General features: G+C 55.0%; 7 protein-coding genes across 7 annotated transcripts; 5 read left to right on the plus strand and 2 right to left on the minus strand.

Annotated features, from left to right (window-relative positions):
- Positions 1-8639: 8639 nt before the first annotated feature.
- Positions 8640-9062, minus strand: PHYSODRAFT_255384 (hypothetical protein; the record flags this gene model as incomplete). Its single annotated transcript, XM_009529814.1, has 2 exons — positions 8640-8953; positions 9053-9062. Coding segments are annotated over 2 exons (324 nt in total), but the record flags the coding sequence as incomplete, so codon positions are not given.
- A 44-nt stretch (positions 9063-9106) lies between these two features.
- On the minus strand, positions 9107-9682 carry PHYSODRAFT_501111 (hypothetical protein; the record flags this gene model as incomplete). Its single annotated transcript, XM_009529815.1, has 2 exons — positions 9107-9523; positions 9575-9682. Coding segments are annotated over 2 exons (525 nt in total), but the record flags the coding sequence as incomplete, so codon positions are not given.
- Positions 9683-11237: 1555 nt separating this feature from the next.
- Positions 11238-12824, plus strand: PHYSODRAFT_332759 (hypothetical protein; the record flags this gene model as incomplete). The annotated part of the gene is made up of 2 exons (XM_009529816.1): positions 11238-11711; positions 11763-12824. 2 exons carry the CDS (start codon positions 11238-11240, stop codon positions 12822-12824), a joined length of 1536 nt encoding a protein of 511 aa, XP_009528111.1.
- A 3735-nt stretch (positions 12825-16559) lies between these two features.
- Positions 16560-17105, plus strand: PHYSODRAFT_503431 (hypothetical protein; the record flags this gene model as incomplete). The annotated part of the gene is made up of 1 exon (XM_009529817.1): positions 16560-17105. A coding segment is annotated over one exon (546 nt), but the record flags the coding sequence as incomplete, so codon positions are not given.
- Positions 17106-18451: 1346 nt separating this feature from the next.
- PHYSODRAFT_255387 (hypothetical protein) lies at positions 18452-20324 on the plus strand (the record flags this gene model as incomplete). The annotated part of the gene is made up of 2 exons (XM_009529818.1): positions 18452-18460; positions 19146-20324. The coding sequence occupies 2 exons, from the start codon at positions 18452-18454 to the stop codon at positions 20322-20324; spliced, it is 1188 nt and encodes a 395-aa protein (XP_009528113.1).
- Positions 20325-22387: 2063 nt separating this feature from the next.
- PHYSODRAFT_255386 (hypothetical protein) lies at positions 22388-23482 on the plus strand (the record flags this gene model as incomplete). The annotated part of the gene is made up of 1 exon (XM_009529819.1): positions 22388-23482. One exon carries the CDS (start codon positions 22388-22390, stop codon positions 23480-23482), a length of 1095 nt encoding a protein of 364 aa, XP_009528114.1.
- A 195-nt stretch (positions 23483-23677) lies between these two features.
- Positions 23678-24136, plus strand: PHYSODRAFT_501647 (hypothetical protein; the record flags this gene model as incomplete). Its single annotated transcript, XM_009529820.1, has 1 exon — positions 23678-24136. The coding sequence occupies one exon, from the start codon at positions 23678-23680 to the stop codon at positions 24134-24136; it is 459 nt and encodes a 152-aa protein (XP_009528115.1).
- Between the last annotated feature and the right edge of the window lie 2613 nt (positions 24137-26749).

Consider the following 26749-nt stretch of genomic DNA (forward strand, 5'->3'; position numbering starts at 1 on the left):
GGTCACAGGCGCGGAGGTCGAGCTGACCCTGAAGCACAGCCTGCTGACGCTGTAGCTCCCCGAGCTCCCGGCCACGTTGCTCATCGCGATCGCGATAGTATCGCACCCAGTCCTCCAGGGCCCCAAGGCGGTCCCAGACCGCTCGAGGCACCTCGATCCATCGCGTCCGCTCGGCGAGCTCGTCAAGTTCGGTGGCAGTCCGATCCAGACGCGCATCAACGTCATGGATATGATCCCGAAGGCGACCCGCCTGCTGTCGCACCTCCAAGAGCTCACTTTGAGTCGCAAAGGGCCCCACAGCGGCCTCCACCGGCCCTGCTCGATGAGCATGGGAATCTACATTACCATGTGGAGCGCCTCCTGGCGAAGCGGCGGTGCCAGAGTCAAAACCAGTATCTGGTGAAATGGCGAGGGTACCTTCACTCCGAGAACTCATGGGAGTTTGAGGTGCCCCTCCACCAAGACTGCCCAGACGTCGTGGACGCTTTTGATCAGCTTGATCACCAGCTCCCCGAGGGCTCAAGGCCGGCACGCCGGCCGTCCCGCGCTTCCCGGCAATAAGCTGGGGAGCTGCTAAGTCAGCCACATTGCTCCGAGGCTGACCCTGAGCCACAGCGCTCACTCCCTCGCGGCAAGGAGTGGCTGGAGTGCTCGAAGGAGCGAAGCGCGCAGCGCTAAACTGGGTCTTTGGCTGGGCGAGTGCCGGAAGGCTGCGCTTGGCTCGGACCTTCGCGAAATCGAAGTGGAGCTAGCGTTCAATGCGAACATCCACTTCACTGAAGCTGGCTCGGAGAGCGTCCATGGAGCTAAGCTTTCGGCTGTGCTCGGCCCAAGACTCGAACTGAGCTTCGTACTCAATTGAGTCTTCCCCCCGGCTAAGTACCACCGGGTACGTCCGCATGGCGGTCACGGGCTTCTGCTGGGCTTGCAGCCGCAGCCTCTCGCGATACTCCGCGACAGTCGTAGACTGTGGAGTGAGGAGCCGCTCTCGCAGAGACGTACGCAGTGCAAGCTCCTCCGGAGTACGGGCCGCGGGCCCAATGGTGTGCAGCGCGAGAGACTGCTGGAACGCCTGGCGACAAGCCTCCGCGGGGTCGCGAGGCCGGAAGCCGTAGTCGGCAGTGCCGGGATTCAGCAGAGGCCGCAGCTCGGGGCGCTGGGAGCGCATGGGAGCCATCTGCGCCGCCACCTGCTCGGACTGAGCTTGGTCCAAAGGGTTGGAGATGACGGGGCCCAGGGGCACGCCCTCACCACGAGGTGGCGAATACCGTGGCTCAGTGAGCGCGCGCAGCTCGTAGAGACCGGAAGAGCGTTCAGGGAACCGGTTCGGAGTTCGCAGTGGTGGCCGCGGCTCCTCCCTCGACGGCGCAGCGCGCTCTTGGTCGCGACGGCTCGAAGAGCCAACTGGGGCCGGCGAGCCTTCTTCACAACGTGTCGACGGTGTGGGCGAAGCATCGCCGCGGCTCGGGGAGCGTCCCGTGAGGGGGACGCGTCTCCTCGGTTCGTAGAACCCTCCATGGACTCGTCCACCTCGCCCTCTTTACCAAAGAGTTCCCTACGATCCATGATCTGGCGGGTTGGTGCTCGAGGAGAGCTGGGGCTTGCGCGCTGCGAGCTGCGCTTCAGGCGTTGCACCGTGAAGTACTCGGACACCGAGAGCCTGGAAGGCGTCGAGGGTGTGGGCGCGGGCACGGGCGTTCGCGGAGGTGCGGAGGCACGCAGTGCAGCAGCACGAGAGGAGCAAGGCTCCGAGGCGGATCTCGCGACGGTCGAAAGACCAAAAGGCTTTATGACTTGAAGTCATGTGAGGGCGCGTTGTACCGAGAAGTTCTCAGAGACGTCCACGCGACGTGGATTGACTCGTTCGAGAGGGAGGCTTGACGGAACAAGACCCGGAGGTTGACCGTTAAGCGTGAACACCCGTGTCCACGGTTTGGTGGGTGGGTGGGAGGGGGTAACGGGGTTACACGAGAGTTACCCGAAGGGTTATGAAGTGGATACACATTGTCTAACCTAAATCAGTAGGAGAATCGGTACACGGCTTCAGAGCCACTGATTATGCATATGACTAGGGTTCACTATGCTAGATAGTGAACCGGATACATTTACACCGTAGGCGGCTTGGCCGCGATAAAGGGAAAGACATGCAGTTTGAGGTTCACACAGTTAAGTGTTAAGGGTTGACTCTTGGAGTCCGTGAGGTGTACGGACTCGTACGTTCTGGTATTAGAACGGGCTATCTTAAGCTGAGACTCTGTGAGTCTGTTAAGCTTCCTCTGACGCAAAGCTACGGCAGCCCCGCTGCACCCTGAATCCCAGAATATCACGAATTCAGGGTCCAGGATTTCAGTCAACTCTGGGACTTGGAACTCAGAAGACACCTTACCCAAATGCTCTCCTAGCTCAATAAAACCAACAAATACAGAGTATACAAACACTACAACTAGCCGTCTCTTATTCTTTTGGACCCTTGGACGGTAGGTCACACTCACACTAGGCTCACTCGAGTCTGAAATTCAGGGGTCTAGCTCCCCTGAGACTCACGCAAACGCGCACCACCTCCAATAAAGGAGGAAAATACAATCAATATCAGTTACCTTCCCTTCACACAAGCAGTCAATACAAAATCCTGGAGGCGACTACCTAGCACCCCAGAATACCCTCTGGGATATTATGAAATGGGCTACCACGAGCACAGCAAGTGACCCAACTAGGATATGGAATAGATGGATTACTCCAAGAAGCTCAAGGCCGTCGCTGGTCCCCTCCTAACTGGACTTGAGTTGATGGAGTCCACACAGACGGCTGTCCTTTACCGTTGATGTGCCCTTACCGTCACGCGGTCGTAGTCTCGGGTCCTCCGGATTTCCGTCGGCAGGCTTGGCCGAAGTCACTTGCGCAGTACAGGGGAAATTGAAATCTGTTTGGTTTTTATCAGCTACTTCTCTCTCTCTCTCTCTCTCTCTCTCCCTCTCTCTCTCTTTCTCTTACTTCTTCGGGCAAAAATCTTCTGTTCACTATGCTTGGGGTCAAATGTCTTGTCTTGAGTATAACTTGGGTTCAGCGGTCCAAACTTGCGATCGGCTTGCGAATCCATTGTCGCACGGCGTCGAAAGTGCCAATTGTGGGTCCTTAGACTTGGTTTAGTATGGTGTAGGACTCCCTCTCGACTCCTCGAACGTATCCAGTCTGCGCATCCATAACGGTTCTTCAAGGCCACGCATCACTTTGATTGCAGACTGACTTCGAACTGACTCGAATCCCTGAAAATCAGGTGACACTCAGGGTCATCTTCTGAAATCCTGGGAATTCTGAGGAATCTTGGGGAACTGGGGGATTCTTGGGTGTTGGCTTGGGAAACACTTAAGTTCAGTATGGAGAGTCTGGATTCTTGATCCAAACCCAGGGAATCATCTTGGAACTCTGGGTCACCTGTACTCAGGGAGGTGAACTCTGGGTTTCCGTGCAGCACTCTGGGTAACAAATCTGCTACATTGCAGGCCTGCGGGCATCTCCACAAAGCAAAGCTTTTAGCGGGTTTAGCGGCCTCCTGCGCATGATCATGGTGGTAGTGGGTTGATTATCAGGGTAATTTGACCCTCTGGGGCACTCTGAGCCACAGCAAGATGAGGTGTACTCTGGGATACATTCTCCAGAGACACTTTCCAGCAGACTTTAGGCACTCATCGTAAGGGAGAGTCCGCGGCTGGACTGAGTGTTCTCTAAAATCCTGGGCGTGCACTCCCAGGATTCACACTTCCAGCCAGTTGGGCCCATCTGCAGTCAGGCGCTGGATTCATCCCGAGAAATCACTTCTCTCCCACAGTCGCCATCCATGTCACACGGGTACAGCCGCGCCGTATCCAAGTCATCCACCAATCAGCATCCGATACAAACTCCAAGTCATCAGGTGACGGCACATCGTCGGCAATTTTTTGGGGACCGCCTCGTGTCAGTGAGCCAGTCATCGTAAGGTCGTCCACATAGACGCACACGATCAGTGTGTGTGTGACTCCTTCAGCCTCCCACCTTTTCAGATACAAGCAATGTTCTTTCTTGCATCTGGAAAAGCCTAAATCTTTTGGAAAGCGATTTACTACTTCGTACCAAACTATGGGGGCCTGTTTCAGGCCGTACAGACGTTTCTCAAGCTTACAGACAAGCTCGGATCCATCCCGGAATCCCATTGGCTGTCTCACATAGATGCTGTCACTTAGAGTACACCATTTAGGAACGCAGTAGAAACGTCCATTTAATGGAGGTGTAGATCTAAAACTGTAGATAGTGCGAGCAAAAGCCGCAGGGACTCATACCGGGCTACAGGGGCAAATACTCCCTTGTAGTCAATGCCGTACAGCTGGGTGTCCCCTTGGACTACCAACCGTGCTTTAAATCGGTCAACTGTACCATCAGAATGGTGCTTTACGTCGAACACCCAGTGACAACCGAGTGCTCGTCGCCCTTCTGGTAGAGGCACTAACTTCCATGTGCCGTTCTTTAGTAGGGCCTCAAACTCTGTCTTTATTGCGCACTCCCACGGCGCGGCATATTCGCTATCCCGCGCCTTCTTAATAGATCGCGGAAAAGGGAATGGGTTTCTTACCAGTTGTCACATTATTTAACTGGTGACATAATCTGTCAGTCTGACGGTACGCTTTTGAGGTGAGGCGGGTGAACGCCTTTATCGTCCAGGGTGTATAGTTACGCGCCCAGGGGTTGAGCGAGTCTAAAAGGAAAACCCAACTGGGGGTCAGTCTCCAATTGGAATACAAGTATCCCGACCGGAGTTGGCGTGTGACCTTGTGTAATCCCTTTCGGTAGCGTTTATCTTCGGTAGGTCCGGAGTTCACCACGTGAGCTGCTTTCACAATATCAATCAGATACAGAATAATACAAATCAACCACGTTCGTTCCCAAACGGAGTCAGTACGGTTGGGGGGGGGGGGGGGGTCAACCTATTAGTGGGGTCGTCCCCAAACACCAATCAATACAAACAGAGAGTTGTACACGATATACAGATATACCCTTGAGCGGTGGGTCTTCGGTCCAGTCAAAAAAGCCTAGTTCAGAACCCTGGCCAGCTCCAAACTCACTGGCTTACTCAAATCTATATCGCGCACCACTCCCGGGGCCGAACACTAGAATTCGTTCCGGAAGACTAACCGATTCACACACAGGTATACAATCCTACCACACAGCAGTCTCACAATCAAGTTCAAGGGGTGACTACTAACAACCTCCCAAACCTCAAGTTAATAATATGAAATGGGTTACCGTTCGGTTCGCCAACTGGAATATGAAACGGCGGATCACTCCTTAGCGCGCGTCGCCGTGGTCCCCACCAATTAGATCTCTAGGTCGCAGTGGAGACTCGCACAACGGGCGTACGCGTGCCCGAGGTGACCTTATCCGCAAGAAACGCGTCGCCGGGCCCGGGGAATGGCTTCTTGAGGCTTGGTCGGCCGACTTGTCACTCACAAGGCAAAACGAACTCTCTGTTGATTTTAGTGCTAGACGATCTCTACTAGCTATCTTTCCACATGCAGGATTCACTTTATCTTGGTTTCACTATGGGTCCGGGTGTCGTAATCATCTTGAGCATCCGGAGACACGCAAGGAATCAGGCGACCCCTCGTGCAAAACAGATCTTAGTCGGTCGCGTTGGTCGGTCGTTAACATCTTGGCCAGACTATACTTGGAGTTTGGAACCTTTCTTGATGGGTGACCACTGGATTTTCCCCTCGCACATTCAAGGACCCATCCGGATCCAAACCAGCTCTCCATCTCGATCCAAATCCAGAATTCCATCCATCCATCCTAAACACTGCTCATCCCGGCGCCTCTGCGTCGTCGCTTGACCTCGATACACGCTCGGTCGGCAACAGCAACCACACACATGCCTTCGGGGGCATCCATGACACACATGATCACTCTGGCGCATGCCAACTACCGAATTCCTCGATGAGCTGTACCCCCATTTTTTCCTCGAAAAGCTGTATCCCCAACCGGGTTTGTTATACTAAGTGATGGACAGCTTTCAAGGGGACTTCCTCGATGAGCTGTATCCCCAGGCATAATATTAGCCAATGAGCTCGCTTGGCTCTGAATTGCCAATCCCCCAGTCGACGAAGAACCGCTAATGGTAAGTGCGGTTGAACGTGTTGCTCTGTACAATTACTGACGTCTTTGGATCGAACAGGAGGGAAGTCCAGCGCTACAATCACTGGAGTAGATATTGTCGGGTGTGTTGCAGGAGACGCGGGGAGGAGCTGCACAGTACACGATGTCTGTGGCAAGCATCTAAAGATCGATGATGTCATCGTCTTTAGAGGGGTGGCAGTCATGGCAGATAACGGAGACGTCGAGTGTGCTGTGAAGGCGTATGTAATCCGTTTGGGAGCTCAATTATGCCACGTAGGCTTTTTGCCCCGTCGACTTTTGAGGCAGAGGACAGCTTGTAAGAACCGATACACCCACTTCCACATAGCCTTTCGGCTGCCACCTCGAAAACTTGGATTGATTGTAAGGTCCTTCGCTATCACCTGGTTTGTAGACACAGCTAGCTCGTGGGATCACCGCTCAATTATCCACGCAGCCAGCTCCACTTCTAACTCAGCGTCCTGAATATGGGCTGCTTGCACACCATATTTGCGCGCAACAGGCTTTACTTGGCCAGCCTTAGCCTCCAGCACGATGAGCAACTTGTCCTTGGCGCTTAGGTACCTTCTCCCCATGACTTTCTTGGAGTGGCGTGCAGCGTGCGGCCCCCAACGATTTTGAATATTTTAGACCAATGAGAAGTGGTTGGGTCTCAATGGATTTCCTCGATGAGCTGGCCCCCTTTGGTGATATACCACGGGGGTACAGCTCATCGAGGAATTCGGTATTCGTCCTTCGCAGCGCTTCATCACTCGTAGCAGCTCAATTGTCCGGAGTGCCCAATCTGGATCCAGACAATGACTGTCAATCTTCTTCTGCCACCGCGTCCCAGCTTGCACTTGTCGCAAAATCAGGATAGGTTCTGGACCAATCAAGGGCAGGCTTTCCGGGACAAAGTGGGAACTGGCGCAAAGGGAAATTTTCCTCAAGCCGCCTCGTGACACTTTCTTTTTATCTTAGACCTCCGTCTGTCACCACTAACCCCATTTTCTGCTCCCACTATGTGGGATGTCGGTGGTCGCGTTTCAGATGCTGACGTTGAGGCTTCAACTTCGGTGGTCGCTTCAACATCAGCCTCTGTTCTAGGTCGCTTACCTAAATTCTGTATGATCTTTTCCTCTTCCAGATATACGCTACTGTCCTCAGTAGGGAACGACCTTTGTATCATTGCCTGTGTACTTGTTGAGCTAAATTTAACGTCGCGACAGATTAGGTACTTATTTGCCTTGACGTCTAGCAGCCGATACCCTTTATATTTGGGTGTCAGCCCCAAAAGCTTACACTCGATTGCTCGATCACCGAGTTTTTTTGGTCTGTTCGCTTTATTTTGGGTACATGTGCATAGCATGTTGTACCCATTATGAGTGCCAAGCCATTTGGCTGCTGATGATGCCGTAATTCATACGGGGTCTTCATCCCCAGTCTGGTCATTCGTAGGCGGTTGGTGATATCTACAATATAGTTTAAGGCTTCAGGCCACCACTTAGCCGGCATATTGGCCCCTTTCAGTGCACAGCGAACACCAGCCATCATCGTCTGGTGCGCTCTTTCTGCACTCCCATTCTCTTCTTCTGACTCTACATTTGAACTTTGAAAGTCTAAATCAAGCTTAGAACACAATTTAGACACCTCTGAATTTAGAAATTCAGAACCACCGTCGGTTCTAATTCTCTTAACCTTAAAAGGAAATTGTACTGACAAATGCTCCATCAAGTCACGATTTTTGCTGGGAACTTCTTTCAGGGATTTTACCACAAAGTACCACTTATAAGCAGTAGCGTCATCTACAACGGACAGGGCATAGTGATAGCCAAACGAGCCATATAAGTCATTCACCCGTAATTTTCTAGTTGAGTGTATGGAGTGGCTCAGTAGCCTTGGCTCCCACCATGTTCTTATAGGACATCCTTCTATCTTTCATTTGGGCGCATGTCTTACAAAAGAAATGAACCTTCTTCAGTTCAGAGTAAGGTATTTTTGGCTGCCCAGTAATTTCTCGTTACTTAATGTTCGAATTAACCTTTCCTTACCAACATGACCGAGACTCAAGTGCCATTCTTTCAAAATATTACCAAACTTACGGCTTTGGGCACTAAAAATGCCCGTCCTGGCTTTACATTCGGTAAGTAATATGGTCACTGCTGCAAACAGTAGCTTGAAGTCTTTTCCTAAGAAAAAGAGAAAATCTCCAGATTTTGACAGAAAGTGCCTGTACCCTTGCTTTGCCAAATAGTATGCACTTAGTAAATTAATGCCACAATTCCGGTCATATGAGATATCGAAAGAGAGGACACGTTTGCTGGATATTATGTCCTGTGACAATGCTTATTCTGTAGGATACAGAATACGGGGTTAGAGGGGTTAAACCAGCTTCGGTCTGAAGTTATAGCTCTGCCTGCTCCTGTATCCACGACCCACATATCGTCCGTTTACTTTAGGTTGTTTATATACTGTAAAGAATCCGTATGAAATTTACGTACTATCTCTTCAACTTCGTCCATATTTGGCGGCAACGGTGACTCAGCCGACTTGCTGTTGTCCTGATTGGCCGGATCCAGACTTCTGAGGTCGTCCATAATTTGGTCCTCCAGGGCCCTCTCGAGTGCCGTCTTGCCTTCTCCAAAGAGGCGCTTCTTGCCGTCGGTCACGACCGCCGTCATCGTGTTAATTGCGGCGTTCTTGGCCTTTTTCGCCCCGGGGGCCGTTTTGGTGTCGGTCCGGAACAATGGCCCACCTTCGCAGTTCGGGTTCCGGTCGGACGCCATAACAGGACAGTCGGCCTTGAAGTGGCCACCTTTGAAACAGTAGAAACACGCCCGTCCCTCTTTTTCGTCCGCATGCTTGCGTTTTTCAACGTGTTTGGTCCTCACATTATTGATGGGGATGGACGCACTTCTGTCCATGTTATGACAAATCTCCTTCTTTTACTTTTCCTGGAAAATGCGCCTCAGTGCGCTTTCCACCTTTCGACAGTGAAGTCGCTCTTTTTCATGGGGATGGACGATGCCCAAAACTCTTTCGGCAACTGGGACAGGACCTCCCCACATAGCCACGATTCAGTGACCATGTCCTCTCCCAGAAGCTCTTGCGTCTTTCTGTTGATTTCATTGCGCGCTTTCTTCAGCTGGACGAAGAGGATGCGAAGATCGCGCCACTGGCTCCGAGCCAACCTTGACCAGGCTCGGGTCAACTCAAGCAGACCAGCCGCATCGCCCTGCCCATAGTCTTTCTCGAGGGCCTTCATTACCTCGCATGGGTCTAGGTTCGACACTAGGTCTGAAAGAGTTGACAGATACGAGTTGGGTAGGACCTGATTTAGCAAGTTTTGCAGGTCTCCGCGACCCCTTTCCCAGTCCATCACGTTCTAAGCCATGATTTTCTTCTCCTTGTCGGTGAGGTCACTATCCCCCGGGACTGATGGCGGCTTCTCCGGGCTTCCATGGAGGAAGTCGATCATCAAAACGTGGACAGGGGGCAGCGCCTTCTCGAGTTGCTTGCGCTTGTACAACTGATCGAGGTGATTACAGCTTATCCTTCCACATAGCGAACCGTTTGCCGTTGAAGGCCTCCAGACCGCCAGCGCTCTTCTTCTCGGTCGTCATCGACGTAGGTACTTGAAATGTTGCGTGCACCAATTGTAGGTAGTTGTGTAGTTGCCGTCAGTTTCGGAAGTGATGGCAATAAAAGCCTGCTTCCTTCACATCCCTCGGCTTATCATAGCTGCTCCTGCACCAATAGTGCCCTGCCCGCTTTGCGGGGTAATCTTTGCTGCTACCAGCATCAAGGCCCACGCTGACAGGAGGACGTGTTTGGAGCGACGGTTCCCTGAGCTGCGGCGACAGCGGGTGCTGGCAGCACAACAAGCTAAGAAGGAATACGACCGAATGTACGCACAGAAGAAGCGGGAAGCGATAGCCATTCTCGCGTTGCGAGTTATTGGCACCTCCCCTGCTATCCCGCTTCGTGTTCGTAGTCTGGCTGATGTGCTTCCAACACCGCTGTGGCCTCCCAGCTCCACGTCCCAGGCCATGCCCCCTCTCCAATCTCGACGACGTCTACCTCTACGTCAACCGAGAGTGCGTCAATTCGGCAAGGACCGCTTCTGTTGCCGGTGCGTCACAAGTCCGACGACAGCACGAAATAATCGACATCACTGGTGACGAGGAAGACAACAGCATCCCGATAGAAGTCTCTCCATGCCCGATTTGCCTGGATCCCCCTACAGCCCCGGTAATCCCCTTCTCGTGCCGCCATGCCATGTGCAGTGAGTGCACTTCCATGCACGTGGGGCATGCGTTGGAGATGGAAGAGGAGGCTCAGTGTCCGTTGTGCCGCGTCACCCTACGATTGTAGATGTGTATGGGCGTTGCCTAAAGAGTTGTTTTGGGTATTAAAAAAATATATGTCCGCAGAGGTTTCTGCTTCTGTACAAATTGTTGGTTATGGCTTATACTAGCGTAGGTGATTATGATTCGATGTGTGTCTTTGTCCGAGTCGTAATATGTTACTTTGTGCGACTCGTAATAGTTTACTTTGAACGAGTCGTAATATTTTACAGTGTAAGAGTCGCAAAACTTTACTTTGAACGAGTCGTAATATTTTACATTGTAAGAGTCGTTACATTTTACTTAAGAGTCGCAACATTTTTTTTGAACGAGTCGTAATATTTTACTTTGTCCGAGTCGTAACATTTTATTTTGTACGGCTGCTCGTTATATTTTAATTCGTGTACGCCGTAGTAGTTTACTTGCGAATCGTAACATTTTACGCTGAACCACTAGTAAAGTTTTACTTTGTAAGTTGTCGTTATGTCGGAGTCTGGGTCAACTGATGTTCGGAAGCGGAGAACAAAGTCTGGAAGCCACTCGCGTCGACATGGCCACCATCGAAGTCTTTCGTCCGTAAGTTCTGATAGCGAGGACGATCGCAGTCACCATCGGATTTCCAGAATTCGATACTCGAGAAGGTCGGACCGACGCTCTCTGTCCGGACGCTCGGGTCGATCTGTTCGGTCGCTTCGGTCGGAGCCTTTAATCGGATCGGGGCCATCGGGTGCCACGCAGATTGCCTTGAACACAATGAGGCAGGTGCAGGACGCGGTGTCTCGCATGGAGAACACTCAGGGCTCGACACTCGAGAAGCTTGGACTGGCGCTAAAGGCGGAACTTGGACGGATGGTTCAGGAACAGCTTTCGGAAGCTCGACCGATGAAAGGTGTCGTCCCGAGTCCCCATGACGACAGTCGGACTCGCCGCGAGGCGGAGACTCTGGAAGCAACGGTCAAGAACCTTCAGAAGTATCTCGTGGGACAATTGCGCAATCTTCTGACGACATCGGCCCAAGATCAAGGATCTGCGGGAAAAATCCAGTCTAATCCGGCAACTCAAGGATACAGACAGTCCGATCGAGTAACTTCAGACCGGAAACCCAGTCGAGAATCCAGTGGCGTAATCAACGAGCGTACAAGCGCGGGGCGTATGGGACAGGACATGAAGAACACCGACGAATTCCTGGCGTCCAAATTGCAGGAGACGTTGAACGCGGCTAAAGCGGTGAGCTTATTGAAGCCCCGTGCGGCACAAGCTCCGAAGGTGGTTGTCTAGGAGGTGAAGGCGGAACCCGTGCTCGAGTCGAAGTCCCCTGCGCCGACCCGATCGACGTCAAGTAGAGTGTCTGGATGGCCATCGTCTGGAACGTCCAAGTCGCCCGAGCCGCGCAGGCGTGAGTCGTTGCGCAAGAGGAAGTCTGGCAAGTCTCGTCGTCATGGTAATCCGTCGGACTCCGGCCCGAGCTCGGACTCTAGCTCTGAATCGGACTCAAGCAACAGGTCGGACAGCAGCTCGTTTGGGGACACGACGCCTGGAGTGACTACGAAGACTGCAGAAGGAGGCACTACGGTGTACACGTTCAAGCCGTTTGTGAATTCGAACACGCTGGAGGACTTTGATCCGAAGGCCTCGTTGGCGACCAGGATTCGGTGGCTGGAGCGGTTCCAAAGTATGACTACCCAGGGCGGATGGACAGATCAAGTGAAGGCGTACGAGATGAAACTCAAGATGCCTGCGCCTGTTTGGAACTGGGAAACAAACTTGGAGCTGAAGGTGCGTAGGGACTGGAAACGGTTTCTGAAGGCATTGCGCGAGAGGTACTGCAAGGCCAAGACTTCAGACTCGGAGCGGTATTACACGATGATTCAGAAGAAATCCGAGACGCCTCTCGAGTTCTACTACCGGTTGAACAAGGTCGCTGAGGAGGCTGGTCTGGACTTCAAGTCGTCGCGCAAGGCTCGAGAACGCCATCTGAATGTGTTTATGAAGAAGCTTTTGGACACCAGACTGCGATCGACCCTCCAAGGCCAGCGGATTCGGAGCCTGAAGGATGTGAAGTATGTGCTGAAACAACACGAGGACATGGCTCAGGACGATGACTACGACACTCCGCCCGTGAAGCGAGATTTCCGAGCCGACAATGTTTCGCATGGACATTTCCACCCGAAGCGGAGGGGAAGAGCATTCGTCGTGCAGAACGAAGATGAGTCGAGTGATGATGACAAACAAGTGCGTTTCCATGATGCCGTCGAAGACATTCCGACCAAATCAGGGACGCTAGCGACTGCTGCCTCAACTGGAAGCGTGTCCACTGGAAGCTCGATGTCTAGAAACTGATCCGCTGGGATTGCTACAACCGGAGCAGGGATCGAACCGGATGGAGCCTGGAAGCAAGGATTTTCTGATGCAGTGTTTCGAGTGATGGAGCATGCTGGATGAAGGCCGCCAACTCCAGACTTCAAACCGGACATGAGAACTCGATTTAGCAGCCCGAACGCGAACAAGTTCTGTGAGAACTGCAAAGACTTCGGACACACCGCGGATAGTTGCTGGGCCGAGATTCAGTGTGAACGCTGCCGTCGTTTTGGACATCCAACCCGAATCTGCAAGACTCAACCCCGCATCTTCTGCAACAAGTTTCACGAAGACAAGTGTGATACCCGGAAGGCATTTCAAACCGTTCAGACTCTGGTTCGTCAAGGCTCCACCAAAGACCCGCCGACTCCAGTCAGAGATCAACTTTTGGATGGAGACGCCAATTCTGGGGAACAGCAGTTAAACTAAAATGCCTGCTGAATAGGGATTCAGAACGCGTAGGGCTCAAGGACCCCCCAGAATTGTGTGTCTTAGCGTATGTTGGACTGGAACTCAGACGTCAAACCCAAACTAACCATCAATGCATGACTGAGATTCAAAACGACGTCTCCTCTTCTGATGACTCGTTTGGATCAACCTCACCCGGATTCGGAACGCTCACTTTCTGAAGCTCGCGACCCAAGTGATCTGGTTGAATTTCGACTGGAGCCAGGCGAGCGATATGGATGGTGGGCAGGTAACGAACCGGACGAAGTCAAGAAGGTGGCAATGGTAGACGGTGCGGTGAACAATCGGAGGACATCTAATCTTTTTGGGCTCTGGAGCATCAGTAAACATGGTGAGTTTGGACCTTGCGCGTAGGCTCAAGCTCAAGCTGAAGTTCTGTAAACAGCTCCGGGTCTCTGGATTGGGTGGAGTTCCGACGATCATCACTGCACGCACTGAAGTTATTCAGTCGGTGTGCGCTTGTGTGTTCGAGAAGGCCTGGTACAACTTCCGGATGAAGAACCAGTGGTGTTGTCCGAATATGGTTTGGTTCCGAAACGGCAAGGACTCGACATTCCAGTCACGCCCACGTAGACGCTCTACTTAGGCCCCGGCGAACATGCGATCGTCCGGATTCGTTACGGCCAGAGTAACCCGCAACGCGAAGTGGTCTGGGCTGGTCGAGGCCATCGCTGGGTGACCGAGATCATCTACACCCTTCGGTCCTGGCCAATCGCTGTGAAAGTGGTCAACATTTCGGATCAGAATCGGTGGATAGATTCCAGGACACCGGTCGCTCGGATCATTGAGTTCGGATTCTTCCCGAAGTCTGGACATTTTGTTCGACCTGGATTGAGGAGATACCGAGAATGGCAAACCCTGATCTACGAGAACACGAAGTCGGAACAGGCCCGTTGCGAAAGGAACGGTACAATCAGATGCTGAGAGATGCTGCCCCTCCATGTGTTTCGAAGTCCGAATACCGGTGGCCAACTCGGTTAATGTTGAAGAAGGAGCTGTCATTTGGAGCTTAAACAGTGTATCAAGTCCAGGTGCAGGAACAACCTCACCGTGCGACATTCGTCATGAATAGTCCCGAGCATGAAGTCCCAGAAGATGCACCCTTGGAAGTGGATGGCACGGCTAGCTCTCACGATGACGTGCCCAGGTTCGAGGTCTTGAATGAAGACGAAGAATTTCCGCCCGAACATTCAGCCTCGGATGAGGACGAGTTTTTCGATGCGATCAGTTTCGATGAGAATTATCCGGAGGAAGGTCTATCGGCCGACGCAGACATCCAGGAGTCGAAGCCCGTTGAGGAAGAAGATCTGGATTTGCCGACTCAAGCAATGCCGAGTAGTCAAGTTCAGAAACTCAAGATGGAGTATGATCGTGTGATGAGGATGAACGCAGAGGAATTGGATTATGAGCCTGCTGTCTATATCCATGAGGGCAGTGATCTTCTGGCTCAACTGCGGGACCAGTTGACCATGGTCCCGGAAGTGCGTGATCTGAATCCAGAGTGCGATATCGGGACGGTTGACTTTGGTGACCCGGATGTGACCTCTCCAGAAGAGGAACGGAAACTACGGTCAGTTCTGAAGTGTCATCGGAAGATCTTCCTTGGAGACGGAAATGTAGCGCCAGCTTCAGCTCGTGGTGTGATTTGTGATTTGGATGTGTGGGACGCCAAGCCCGTTGCTCAGCGACCTCGCTCGATTGCACCTCACCTTGCGATCAAGGTGTACGAGTTGTTGAAGAAGCTCCTGGAAACTGGTTTGATTGAGACCTCTCATTCTCCTTGGGATTCTCCGATCGTCATTGTTCTGAAGAAGAATGGAGTTGAAATCCGAATGTGTATTGACTACCGGATTGTGAATGGATTTATCCAGTTGTTGAACTATCCGCTTCCGCTGATCGACGACCTGCTGATCGGTTTCGAGAGGGCAATGTGGTTCATGAGTCATGACATGGCTAGTGGATCTGGCTATCCGGATGTCGGAAAGAGCGAAGCTGATCTCCGCTTTCATCTGCCCGTACGGACACTTCCAATGGATCCGCATGCCATTTGGACTGAAGAACGCTCCGCTCATCTACCAGGCAGTAATAAAAACCTGTCTGTGGGGTTTCCTTCGGTTGTCGCCAGAAGAAGAAGAAGAAGCAGAAGTGGATCAAGATGTTCTCGACTATCTCGGTCTGGATCCCATGGTCCGTTCGGAAACTGAGCACTCCAACTCGGAACGAGGTATGCCGGTGTTGACTGAAGGGATGACTATCTTCAAGCGGAATATTCCAGCTCCGCCTCAGATGGGTCCTGTCCTGGGACGCAGTTCCTACATTGATGACATTGCTCATGGAGCGACGACCTGGGACCAGCTGTGTGAAGATTTAAATGCTTTGCTGTTTCGACTCCGATACTGGAACATCTCCGTGAGCCTTCCGAAAAACGAATTTGGGAATCGCTCGATCCCGTACCTCTCTCACGAAATTAGTGCAGAAGGGATTCCAATCCCAAAGATTGCGAAAGAAGTTTTGGACTTGCCGTTTCCGAACACTCTGATGGAGATCCAGTCTTTCCTTGGCAGTTTGAACTATTACACAAGTTCATCGAAGCTTTTCCAGTCGTTGCCGCGGTTCAGTACGAGCATTCGGACGAACAAGCCCGCTACGGCCGGAGTCTAGCTGGAGCCAAGGAAGCTTTCGAGATCCTCAAGAGGAAGATTGTGTCGACTCCGCTGCTAAGGCATCCGGACCGAAAACGACCATTCATCATCATTCCGCACGCGAATCAATGGGCTGCTTGCGCAGTTTTGGGTCAAAAGTACGATGGGCTCATCCAGCCTGTCCGATACATAGGCCGAGTTCTGAACTGTGCTGAGCTGAGATACCACATTGCTGAGAAGGAGGTCATCGTGATTTTGAGAGTATTTCAAGTGTTCCGAACGATCGTCGAGCACTGCCCGATAATTGTCTACACGCGATATTCCGTTCTCAAGTGGGTCATCAACTCGAAATCGGCAGACGGAAGATGTGTTCCTTTGGGACTTGCGTTGTCTCATTGGAATTTGGAGATCCGGAAGGTGCAAAGGGACGAAGACGGACTAGCCGCTATCATGGGCGCGGGTATCACACCACGTGAGCTTTTGGACAAGATCGCCGAGTCGCTGATTCCAGCTAAAGGCGAGATTCGGAAGCCCCCGATGAGCAGTGTCGAGCTGCGTGCGGAGGCTGCCCGTCTGGAACGTGAGCGGTCTGAGGCACTGCTATGACGTGCATTTGAGAGCTGGTTGGTCGCTTGGCGGCGTCCAAAACACCTATCTACGCTACGAAGCTGCGGGTGAAATGCACGTTGGTCGGGCAGTGGCTGGGCTGCCTACGGAAAGCTACAAGTTCTCAACACTTCCGCCCCACTTCAATGTGGATGACGAAGGTGTTCAGCAAGGTGTCCGCTTTATGTTCCCTGGACTACCCGAAGGGTTAAAGTTAATCGCTGAGTATTGCTTAGCCTCGCTGACTTACCATCACGCATACTTGGTACGTGCAATATCACCGAAGCATCCCGTTCTCGAAACGCCACTATTTCAAGATCCAGCCCTGCTGTCATCTCTTGCCGAGCGAGTGCAGTCAGGTGACGGGAGCTCCGAAGCTCGCATTTGTTCAACTGGCGTGTCGCCACACGTGTCCATTTTGTGCGAGATGAAGTGGCTGAAGGAAAACTTGGTCGGTGCCCTCACCAAAATTGAAGCGACACGGGTGGATACAGCGAAGGATATTATTGCTGAGCTTGAAAACGAGCGATTGGTGCGGGAACTGTAACCTACGATGAACTCAATGAAGCTATAACGGCGTGTGTTAAAGATTGCGCCGTTGACGAGCTTCTGCAGAAGCTGGCAGCACCTCCAGAGCACCTCACAGAGCAGCTCGACAACGACTTCGAGCGCACGCCTGCGCATTTTTGGGGTGGGAAGTTTTGTCGCGTAGCCGAAGATTTCAAGATACCTGACTGCTCTGTTCATCATATCTGGGTGCTGTGGAGATGCGGCAATAAGTCCAAGCAAGAGCCGCCGCTGCGCTTGCTCGACGGACGTGATATGCCAGACCGCAAGCTTCAAAAGCGACTGAGCGAGCTTAGGTACCTGATGACGCACATCGAGCGCAAGTATACCTCGACTGTGCTGAGAGCGTTGCAGTGGACCGAGAAACCGCACACTCGCGAAAACGTCGGTGCGGCCAGTTGAGCTGGGCCACCGTAGCCAAACTGATGCGGAAAAACCACAAAACAATTTAGATTAGTGTGAGTTCCGCCTTTTCAAATAGATATCAAGCCAGCTTACGATACACGCATTGGCAAGTCTCCCCATGCTCTCTTCGTGCTGTTCAAGTACACACCACAACCACATTACCGTAAGATTCTCTAAACAAATCACGATTTGCTCTGTCTGCCAATTGTCCGACAATTTCCGTCTAAGAATCATTCATCCAGGGTCCTTTTTGCGCCCCAATTTAGCTTAATTTACGTAAACCATAGAATAAGTTTGGGTACCTCGAATTAGTGACATGTTACTAAATGGATGTAAAATCGGCGACTTTTTTCAAATAATTTATAAACTCGAACACTTAATAAATAAGCTATGATAATAAATATAAATTCAAAGAAGTCGGTGTACCAGGGATTTTTAACCGCTCTAGTTTACGGCTTCGGAACCTAAAAATCTGGACATATAGGTTTTCGTATATGGGTAATTCAGTTGTACTGCTCCCAAGTGTCAGAGACGGGACAAATAAATAAAAAAATAAGATCGGAGCCAATTTTGAGTACGAAGACGTGAAAACCTGGGCGTATGTGGTGTCGTGCCCCGCGATGAAGCGGGCACGTCGACGCCGGTGAGAGGAGGCGCCGAGATGGAAGCCGACTGACGCGAAGGATGGAAGTCGGCGCGGAGGATGGAGCGCGATGCAGTTGGTTGAACGCGACGCGATTGATGGGGGCCGACGCGCGGCAGAGATCGACGGGAAAAGTCGACGCGGATGATGGGCCGTGATACACGACCAGCGCCCCGTCTCTGCAAAACGCGCCGACCCTAAACCCCGCCGAGCAAAACGCGCCGAGGTAAGATCTTGATTACGCCACGCAAACCAGGTTGAAGGACGGCAGTGCAAGCATGACAGAAGTAGGGATAGGCCCAGAACGGTAGGCTTAGCAAGCAGTAGTAGGGAATAGCCAGTAGCAAGGACATAGGACAGGGTAAGGACTCAGTCCCGAAATTTCTCTGAACCACAAAGACCTCCCGTCTTCTCCGAGGTTCCAGAGGAACCACCAAGCGCCGGCAAGTAGAGCCGCCTCGATATCGCGCCCCCCCGTCGTTTGCTGGTTCGGGTGCTCACCCCCCACAGACCCGTGCTGGAACAAAGGCACGTTAAACGTATACCGTTTAGGTGGGCGCCCGATAACGCGCTGCCTAGGCGAAGGACCGCACTGGCCTGATAACCGCCGTGCACAAGGCCCCCCTGTGTAGGCCCGATAACGCCACACAAGCCCCAGGAAACGCCGGCCTGATAACGCCGCACGCCCGACGGGAACGCCGAGGAAACGCCGACCCGATAACGCCGCACGCCCGAGGCTCGACGCCCTACGACAAGGAACAAGCGTCAACACAAGAACCCCCCAACTCTGAAGCCTGTGAAGACTTGGGCCTGTATTTCGAAGATACGCTACTCCAACAACCGGGAATAATTCGCTCGGCCCGACCGCTATCCAGACGCGCCGAGTTTGTGCGAAATCGCATTCGCGAGATTTCTGCGAGGGCGCTTCTCCACAACGGTGCCGCGCCCGGGATTACTACTTGAAATGACGAGCTAACGATCCAAGAGGCATCGGAGGCAGGTGCGCCGTCGGCCGGAAGGTCGCCGACTGCAAGAGAGCACAGTGAGAGACCTGTCGTGTCGTGGAGCTCTGAGGGAACCTTCACGACAGGTCATGGGGCCAGCGACGACCAGGAGGGCTACGAAGAACAGTTTGCCGTTCCCGATGTGGCTCCCGACGAGGGAGCCGCGAAGGGCCGCGACGCAAGTCGCGGTCCAACTGGTCGGAAGCCTGCAAAGGTCAACGACCAACAACAAACCACCGCCAAGGCCGCAACCACGCGCAAGTCGCCTAAGAGGAGGAAGAAGAAGCTGCGCGCGCCGGACTCGGCGGATGAGTCGCTATCCAAGCCGCAAGGCAAGGACTCGGGACGCCAGTACACCGTCGAGGAAGTGCGGTACGTCGTGGCGCGTACGGAGCTCTTCCGCCTGCTAGAGCAAGACCCAATCTTGGACTTCCTCAAGCCCACGATGATGAGCAACTTCACAGGCCCCTTCGTGGCGCCGGACTTCGATAGTCTCACCAGCGTCGCCCACGCCGCGCCGACTCTCTTCCATATGCTTTGTGACTCGGGATTCATGTTGGGGGCTTTTGATATGGAGAGGCTGTGCGACTGGGACCTCAAGTCTTCGTTGCGCGCGATTCGCGTCGTTCAGGAGCCCTTGACGATTCTCGCCGGATCCGTCAAACAAGACGCGCTGAGTTTCTCGACGGGCTCAGCCCAGACTTCGACGACCACGCCCTCGCCTCCACCTCGATACCAATCGAGCGTGGACTTCAACAGCAGCTTCGAGTCGCGCAAACACAAGTCTCCGGAGAAGCTCTGCGCGCCGGATTCAGCGGATGAACCGCCGGTCAAGGCGAGAGGCGACGACACGGGGAGTCAGTTCACCACGGCGGAGATGAGGTATATGCTTGCTGGAGTGGAGCTGATCCGGCTGCTGGAGCACGATCCGATCCTGCGTTTCATCAAGCCCAACGCGATCAAGTTCACGGACCCCTTCCGGATGCCGGACTTTGACAGGCTCACGAACGTCACGCGAGCCGCGTGGACACTCTTCGAGATGTTGCACGAATCAGGCTTCAGCTTGGGTACACCGAGAGGGCGGGAGTGTATGACTGGGACCTCGAGTCGTGGACACGTACGATCCGCGGCGTCTTGGGACCGTTGACGGTCCTGGTCGGATCCATCCAACGCAAGTTGACTCCGCCTGGGACGGGCCCAATCTCGACGCAGAAGATAACTTCGTCCCAGTCTGAGTCGAGCGTGCATTTCACGTCGAGGTCCAAACCCCGACGTGACGTAGATGACGAACCCGCCGACTTGTTTGACGTGGACTTTGGGATGCCGATAACCACGGCCGCGATCTCAACCACGACGTCACCGGAACTGGACGAGGTTTCTATCCATCTGAGTGAGCCGCCGCGCGCTACGCCCCGTGAGGTCGCGTTAGTGCGTATCACGGTTCTGGGCCTCGACGGCTCCCGCACTCGCGTTACGACGCACGAGTGCGACCTGTCTCACTCGACGCGCTCAAGCAACTCGACCCAGGGCGAACACTCGACGTCCGCCTGCGTTCCAGCCGGGATGCACCGCGCCTGTGGGTCACGCGCAGCAAAACGTGGGTTACAACCATGTTTAAGACTAAGATCGAGCGACAAACATACCTGCGGGTGACCAACATAACGGACGAGACAGTAACGCTCGACGCAGGCATGACAGTGGGCTGGTGGACACCCTTCGATGCGTTTCCGCCTGCGCCCCGCTTCGTACTGGCGGCTAATCGACATTACCGAGATTGGCAAAGCCTGGCGTAAGAAGGGACCTGGGACGAGGACGAAACCTGGCGGGATGACGAACTCGTCTGGCCAATGTATGGATGTCCGACATACGAAGATTTGGGATACGACGCGCGTCGAGGTGAGCAAAAGGAGAAATATTGTGCGGGTAGTGAGCCGAGATCGTACCCAGGAGCTGCCGCGAACTCACCGCCAGCAGGACCGACATGTTCGTCTGAATCTGAGGCGTCGCCGGACAGCAAGTCGCCGAAGTACGGCCCCTCGACGCGGTTGCGCGAGATAACGATGGAAATAGCCGTCGTGAGGACGACGTGCGTACGGCCGGACCAAGGGTCGCAGAGAAGCGACTTTGCGGGACGCCCAGCTGAAGCGCCTGGAACCGAACAACCCGCCGAAGATTCGTCGGGCGACGCGGCCCAAAGCTTGCAATTCTATGGTAGATCGCGGCAATGTGACGAGATGCGACAGCCGGACGAAGGGCCGCACCTTGAGAAATTCGGTGGCGATGAGTCGCAGAAGTGCGACAGTGTGAGACGGGAGGAATGGAACGTCCCAGAACCATCCCAGGAGCAGTCCCAGAAGTGCGACACCGTGATACGGACCGAATGTTACACCGTGCGACAGTCGAGGGAGGGGTCGCGGGGAGAGACTGACCGAATACGATACTATGCGACAGTCAGTAGCGAAGTCTCAGAGCTGCGACAGTATGCGACCTGCGGAGAAAGCTGGAAAATGGCGTCTTTGGAGACATTCCGCCCTCGAGCCCGTGAAGAACAAGCCGAATGTGAACTTCGACGTGGTCGACGAGGAGCCTGACGGTGGCGGGAGTGGATGACCACCGAGGCCTGCGCCGAAAGGGGGGCACCGCGCCACAACCCTCGATCGATTGGTCAACCCAGAGCGAGATGCTGGTGATCTACCGAAGTGGCTGGTACGCTGCGGCGGGGCAAGTGGTGCGATTTCCGGCTGACAAGCTCGAATGCCACGGCGCGCCACCTGGAGGATTGCTGGCGAAGGTACCAGCTGTCCCTCGACGGATGTCCAGCGAATTCAAGAAGTCGACGGTCCTGAAGATGGCGGGCAAGGCGGGCGACGAGCCGCGCAGCCTGCAGCTACACCGACTTCGAATCTGTGACGCACTACAAGTGCAACCGCATTACGGCGTACGTTGAGGCGGGAACACGGGGCCCGACGCAGTTGTTGGAAGCGTACGACGAGATCAAGAAGACAGCGCGACGAATAACTCGTCCCAGACCCGGTGCGCGGAGACGATGCACCACCGAGAGGTCACCGGGGAACGTGGTCAACGCTCCGCGATGGCCGGTTGCGCTGGCGCGATGCGCAGGGCGATGGACGGTGCCGACTCGGTGAAGACTCAGGTGGAGGCCATCCAGTTTACTGCATGCAGAACGCGTCGAGCCCAAGCGCGACGAGGATGTCAGATCCACGTTGCACGACGGACAGTCGCGCCGACGCGAGACGCGGGACGAGCGACGGTGATGCCAACGCAGCAAAGGCGCAAGTGGTGGTCATACCGCCGGCGGATCGCTCGGGAGAAGGCATCCGACACCGGACGTTAGATCAAGAAACGGCGTCACCTGACATACTCATCGCGGAAGAATGCGACGCGGAAAAACTCGACGTGGAAAATCTCGACGCGAAACGCGACGCGAAAAATCGCGACCAGAGAAACTGCGACGAGGCCAACCCTGTCGCCCACGTGCCGGAACGAGACCCGCCGACGCCGGAGAACATGGATTTGGGGCGCGGGACGGCAAACATCCTCGCGGTGACGATGCACTCGGCGTCTACACGCGCGACGAACCGCAGAGGCAGAGCTCCAGGTGTCCTACAAGAGCCGGCTGCTCAGAACCCGTCGAGCCTGGCCAAGACCCCTCCCAAAGCGGCTAAAGGCGCAGAGAGTCATGGCCCGGGGCATTTTACGGGGCGCGGTGCGCTGGACGAAGACGCGTCTTGCGTCGGATCTGGTTGTGCAGTCAAAGTTTTGGGTGGCGTGTGGGTCGCAACGAGAAACACGTCACGCGACGGTGCCCAGTCAAAGCGCCTAGGGCTATGCGTTCGACAGCGCCGCCGACTCGCGCAGGTGAACGCACTAGAAGGCGGCCAAGCCGGGGACGACGGAGATCGGACCCGAGGCGACGTCGCGGCGACGAACACGGCCGGAGTGAATTCGTTGATGTGGTATTGCTTGGAACGCGGCGGAATGCGATCTGCCCGCGGGCTAGAGCTCAGGCTCGACGCTGTATCGCGGGGCGCCACGTTGGTGAGCACATACGCCGTACGTCTTGAGACGGGCGGTACGCCTCGTCCGTATTCGGCCAAGGACGTATCCAAGCTGAATCCTGTCCGCGCTACGATCAATGGGACGACTCCGTTGAACGAGCCCTCCGACTTCCGCGACGAGGTGCCGCTGAAAGTGAACAGGGACGTATGCGCGGTGAAGTGCGACGAGATGCCGCTAGAAGTGAGCCGGGACGCTAGCGCTGTGAAGAGCGACGGCGTTGCGTAGTCGAAGTTCAGGGAAAAGCACGCCAAGACGGTTGGCGTCGTGATGGACCTGGCGCCCTCGTTTCGGCTCGCGCGCGACCGAGATCCGCGGTATACATCAAGGGCGATAATCGCCGTCGGAAAACGGCCGGATCAGTGCGCCGAGCCCAAGCAATGGGCGCTACAGATCGGACCGCGTGCGCAGATGCGGTGCGTCATGTTGTGCGGCAAAGCCCAGGGCAGCCCAAACGAGTCGCTTCGCGAGACGAGTAGCTCGCTTCACCCGCTGGCTTTCGACGTCCGCATCTCCAAGCGAAACCCCGTTGAGAAGTTTCCGTCACACGCCGCACTGTCTTTGGCGGTGTCAACAAACGGACCGTTTTACTTAGTCGATACGTGTTTACCGGAGCACAGCCCGACACGCGCAGCGGACGAGGATGCATCCGAAGGGGAGAAGACCTTGGAGCTGCATGCCGGCCGAGCTTCCCGACATGGATGCGCGCGCCGCGAGTCCGACGTGACCTGGAGAGGCTTTACCGACGAATTAGATGCCAACTGCGGAAAGTGGCGATGCGACGTCTCACGTCAGCGAATCGGCCGTTATCGTCTTGGGGCGATCTATTCGCGCGACGACGAGAGGCGGCTGAGCAGAGCCCTGGTGGATGAGCGCCTTTAGTGGTGCGGTGGAGGTTGGCAGGGTGGCTGCCGACAGGTGGATAGGTGGAAATCCTCGACTCTGGGAATGGCCGGAGCGAGGGGTTGGATGAGGGAAGTGTGGAGGATCAGCCTGTTGCTGAAGATGGGACGGTGGAGGGCCGTCTCTTAAAAGATGTGAAGAAGGGGGAAGAAACGAAGGAAAAGAACAAGAACCACGTGTTGGAGTTACGGCTACAACGAGGGGACGCTTGGTCTGAGGGCGGCACGCTTGGGCGTCGCTGTCCGAGGCCTTGGACTTGAACTGCGCTGTGACTTGACCCGCTCGATCGACAGCAGCAGCCGAATGCGACGCGACTGCAAGCCTTGGACGGCTGCGCTGTCCGAAGCGGTCGTGTCGGCCGCTGTCAGGTCGCCGACTGTGCCGCCGAGACGAAGGCGAAGACGATGGAGTCGAGACCGAACTGGGGGCCTGCACGCTTGACGCGTTGATTCTCCGGCTCCGCTGTACCGAGGTCGTCGGACTGTTGGCGGTGGAGTAGATGCCGGACCTGGACGAAGCGTCGGACTTGGATGGTGCGTCGGAACCCGATGAGTACCCGCGAATAACGAGGTATTAGCCTCAGGACCGAAAACGGTGGCGGCAGGACGAACGCTGGCACCCGTACTCGACGTAGTGGAGGCGAGACACAAGCAGCGGGAGCCGCCGCTCGGCTTGACTCCACAGGCCACAGTGTTCATCTCCACCGCGACGGATGCTTCAAGTCGACTGATCAGATCGTAGATGTCGATGTACCCGCCTAAGGACGTGACGACACCGGCAAGACGTTCTGGAAAGCCATTGCGCACGTGCTACGCCATCTACCAACCTCGACGCGCTTCCCGAAGCACCCGTCCTCAAACCGCGACATGCTCGTCGCGGTCCTGGATGGCCACGTCGCGCTCGTCTTCCAGCTCGATTACGTGAGCGCTGGGACGGTGGACTTAAGCGTTCGCAGCCTCTCGCCGCTACCCCCACACGCAACGTATTCCCAGCCGCGCCGAGCGATATTGCGCCGCGCGAGACGTGGCCTGAAACTCGCCGATTCCTCCAAGTCGCGGATACGCGTCGCGCCCCGCCGGAGTTCTTCTACATAGGTCACAAGGAGCCCGTTATTGCGCCGTAGGTCTACTTAGAGCGGCTCTTTAAACGCTGCGCCGACTCGGCTTCCGCACGGCTCTGCGTGAGCGCATTACGAACAAGGGTGAGATGCTCAACAAGCGTAGTGCATCGCCGCACGAGCGCGACGGACCTGGTCTCTCTCGGTGACGGAGGTGTTGCACTCCTCTTTGGAGAGCCGAAGCTTGACGCACTTGGTCCCTCGCAACGCTGGGAGCGTCGCGCGCTTGATCGACGACCACCAGGGCTTGACGCGCGCGGTCGCGCTCGGCGAAAGCTACGCCGCGTTGCTGTTCCGCAGCTACGAAGGATTGCTGCGCTTGATCACATTCCGCCACGGCAGCGCCGAGTCGCGATTGGACCGCGGAGAGGCAGTTTGGGCTACCGCGAGCTGATCGGACGCGAGACCGATGTGCTCTGCTTGCATAGACGACGATGTCGGCAGCCTTGAGGTCTCAGGCCCGCCCTCCTCGACGTAGATGTCCTCAGCGCGAACCATGATACTTGAAAGGCGACGAGGCGGACGGCGACGACAAAAATGCAACGAATGGAGATGCGGCCACAGCGCGGGGCAGGTTCTGCAACGACACACGCACCTGGGGAGTGTGCGTGCGTGGCAGCGGGACGGTTGTGGTGTCGTGCCCCGCGATGAAGCGGGCACGTCGACGCCGGTGAGAGGAGGCGCCGAGATGGAAGCCGACTGACGCGAAGGATGGAAGTCGGCGCGGAGGATGGAGCGCGATGCAGTTGGTTGAGCGCGACGCGATTGATGGGGGGCGACGCGCGGTAGAGATCGACGGGAAAAGTCGACGCGGATGATGGGCCGTGATACACGACCAGCGCCCCGTCTCTGCAAAACGCGCCGACCCTAAACCCCGCCGAGCAAAACGCGCCGAGGTAAGATCTTGATTACGCCACGCAAACCAGGTTGAAGGACGGCAGTGCAAGCATGACAGAAGTAGGGATAGGCCCAGAACGGTAGGCTTAGCAAGCAGTAGTAGGGAATAGCCAGTAGCAAGGACATAGGACAGGGTAAGGACTCAGTCCCGAAATTTCTCTGAACCACAAAGACCTCCCGTCTTCTCCGAGGTTCCAGAGGAACCACCAAGCGCCGGCAAGTAGAGCCGCCTCGATATCGCGCCCCCCCGTCGTTTGCTGGTTCGGGTGCTCACCCCCCACAGACCCGTGCTGGAACAAAGGCACGTTAAACGTATACCGTTTAGGTGGGCGCCCGATAACGCGCTGCCTAGGCGAAGGACCGCACTGGCCTGATAACCGCCGTGCACAAGGCCCCCCTGTGTAGGCCCGATAACGCCACACAAGCCCCAGGAAACGCCGGCCTGATAACGCCGCACGCCCGACGGGAACGCCGAGGAAACGCCGACCCGATAACGCCGCACGCCCGAGGCTCGACGCCCTACGACAAGGAACAAGCGTCAACACAAGAACCCCCCAACTCTGAAGCCTGTGAAGACT

Source organism: Phytophthora sojae (assembly GCF_000149755.1).
Source record: "Phytophthora sojae unplaced genomic scaffold PHYSOscaffold_4, whole genome shotgun sequence".
In the NCBI taxonomy this organism is placed as follows: domain Eukaryota; phylum Oomycota; class Peronosporomycetes; order Peronosporales; family Peronosporaceae; genus Phytophthora; species Phytophthora sojae.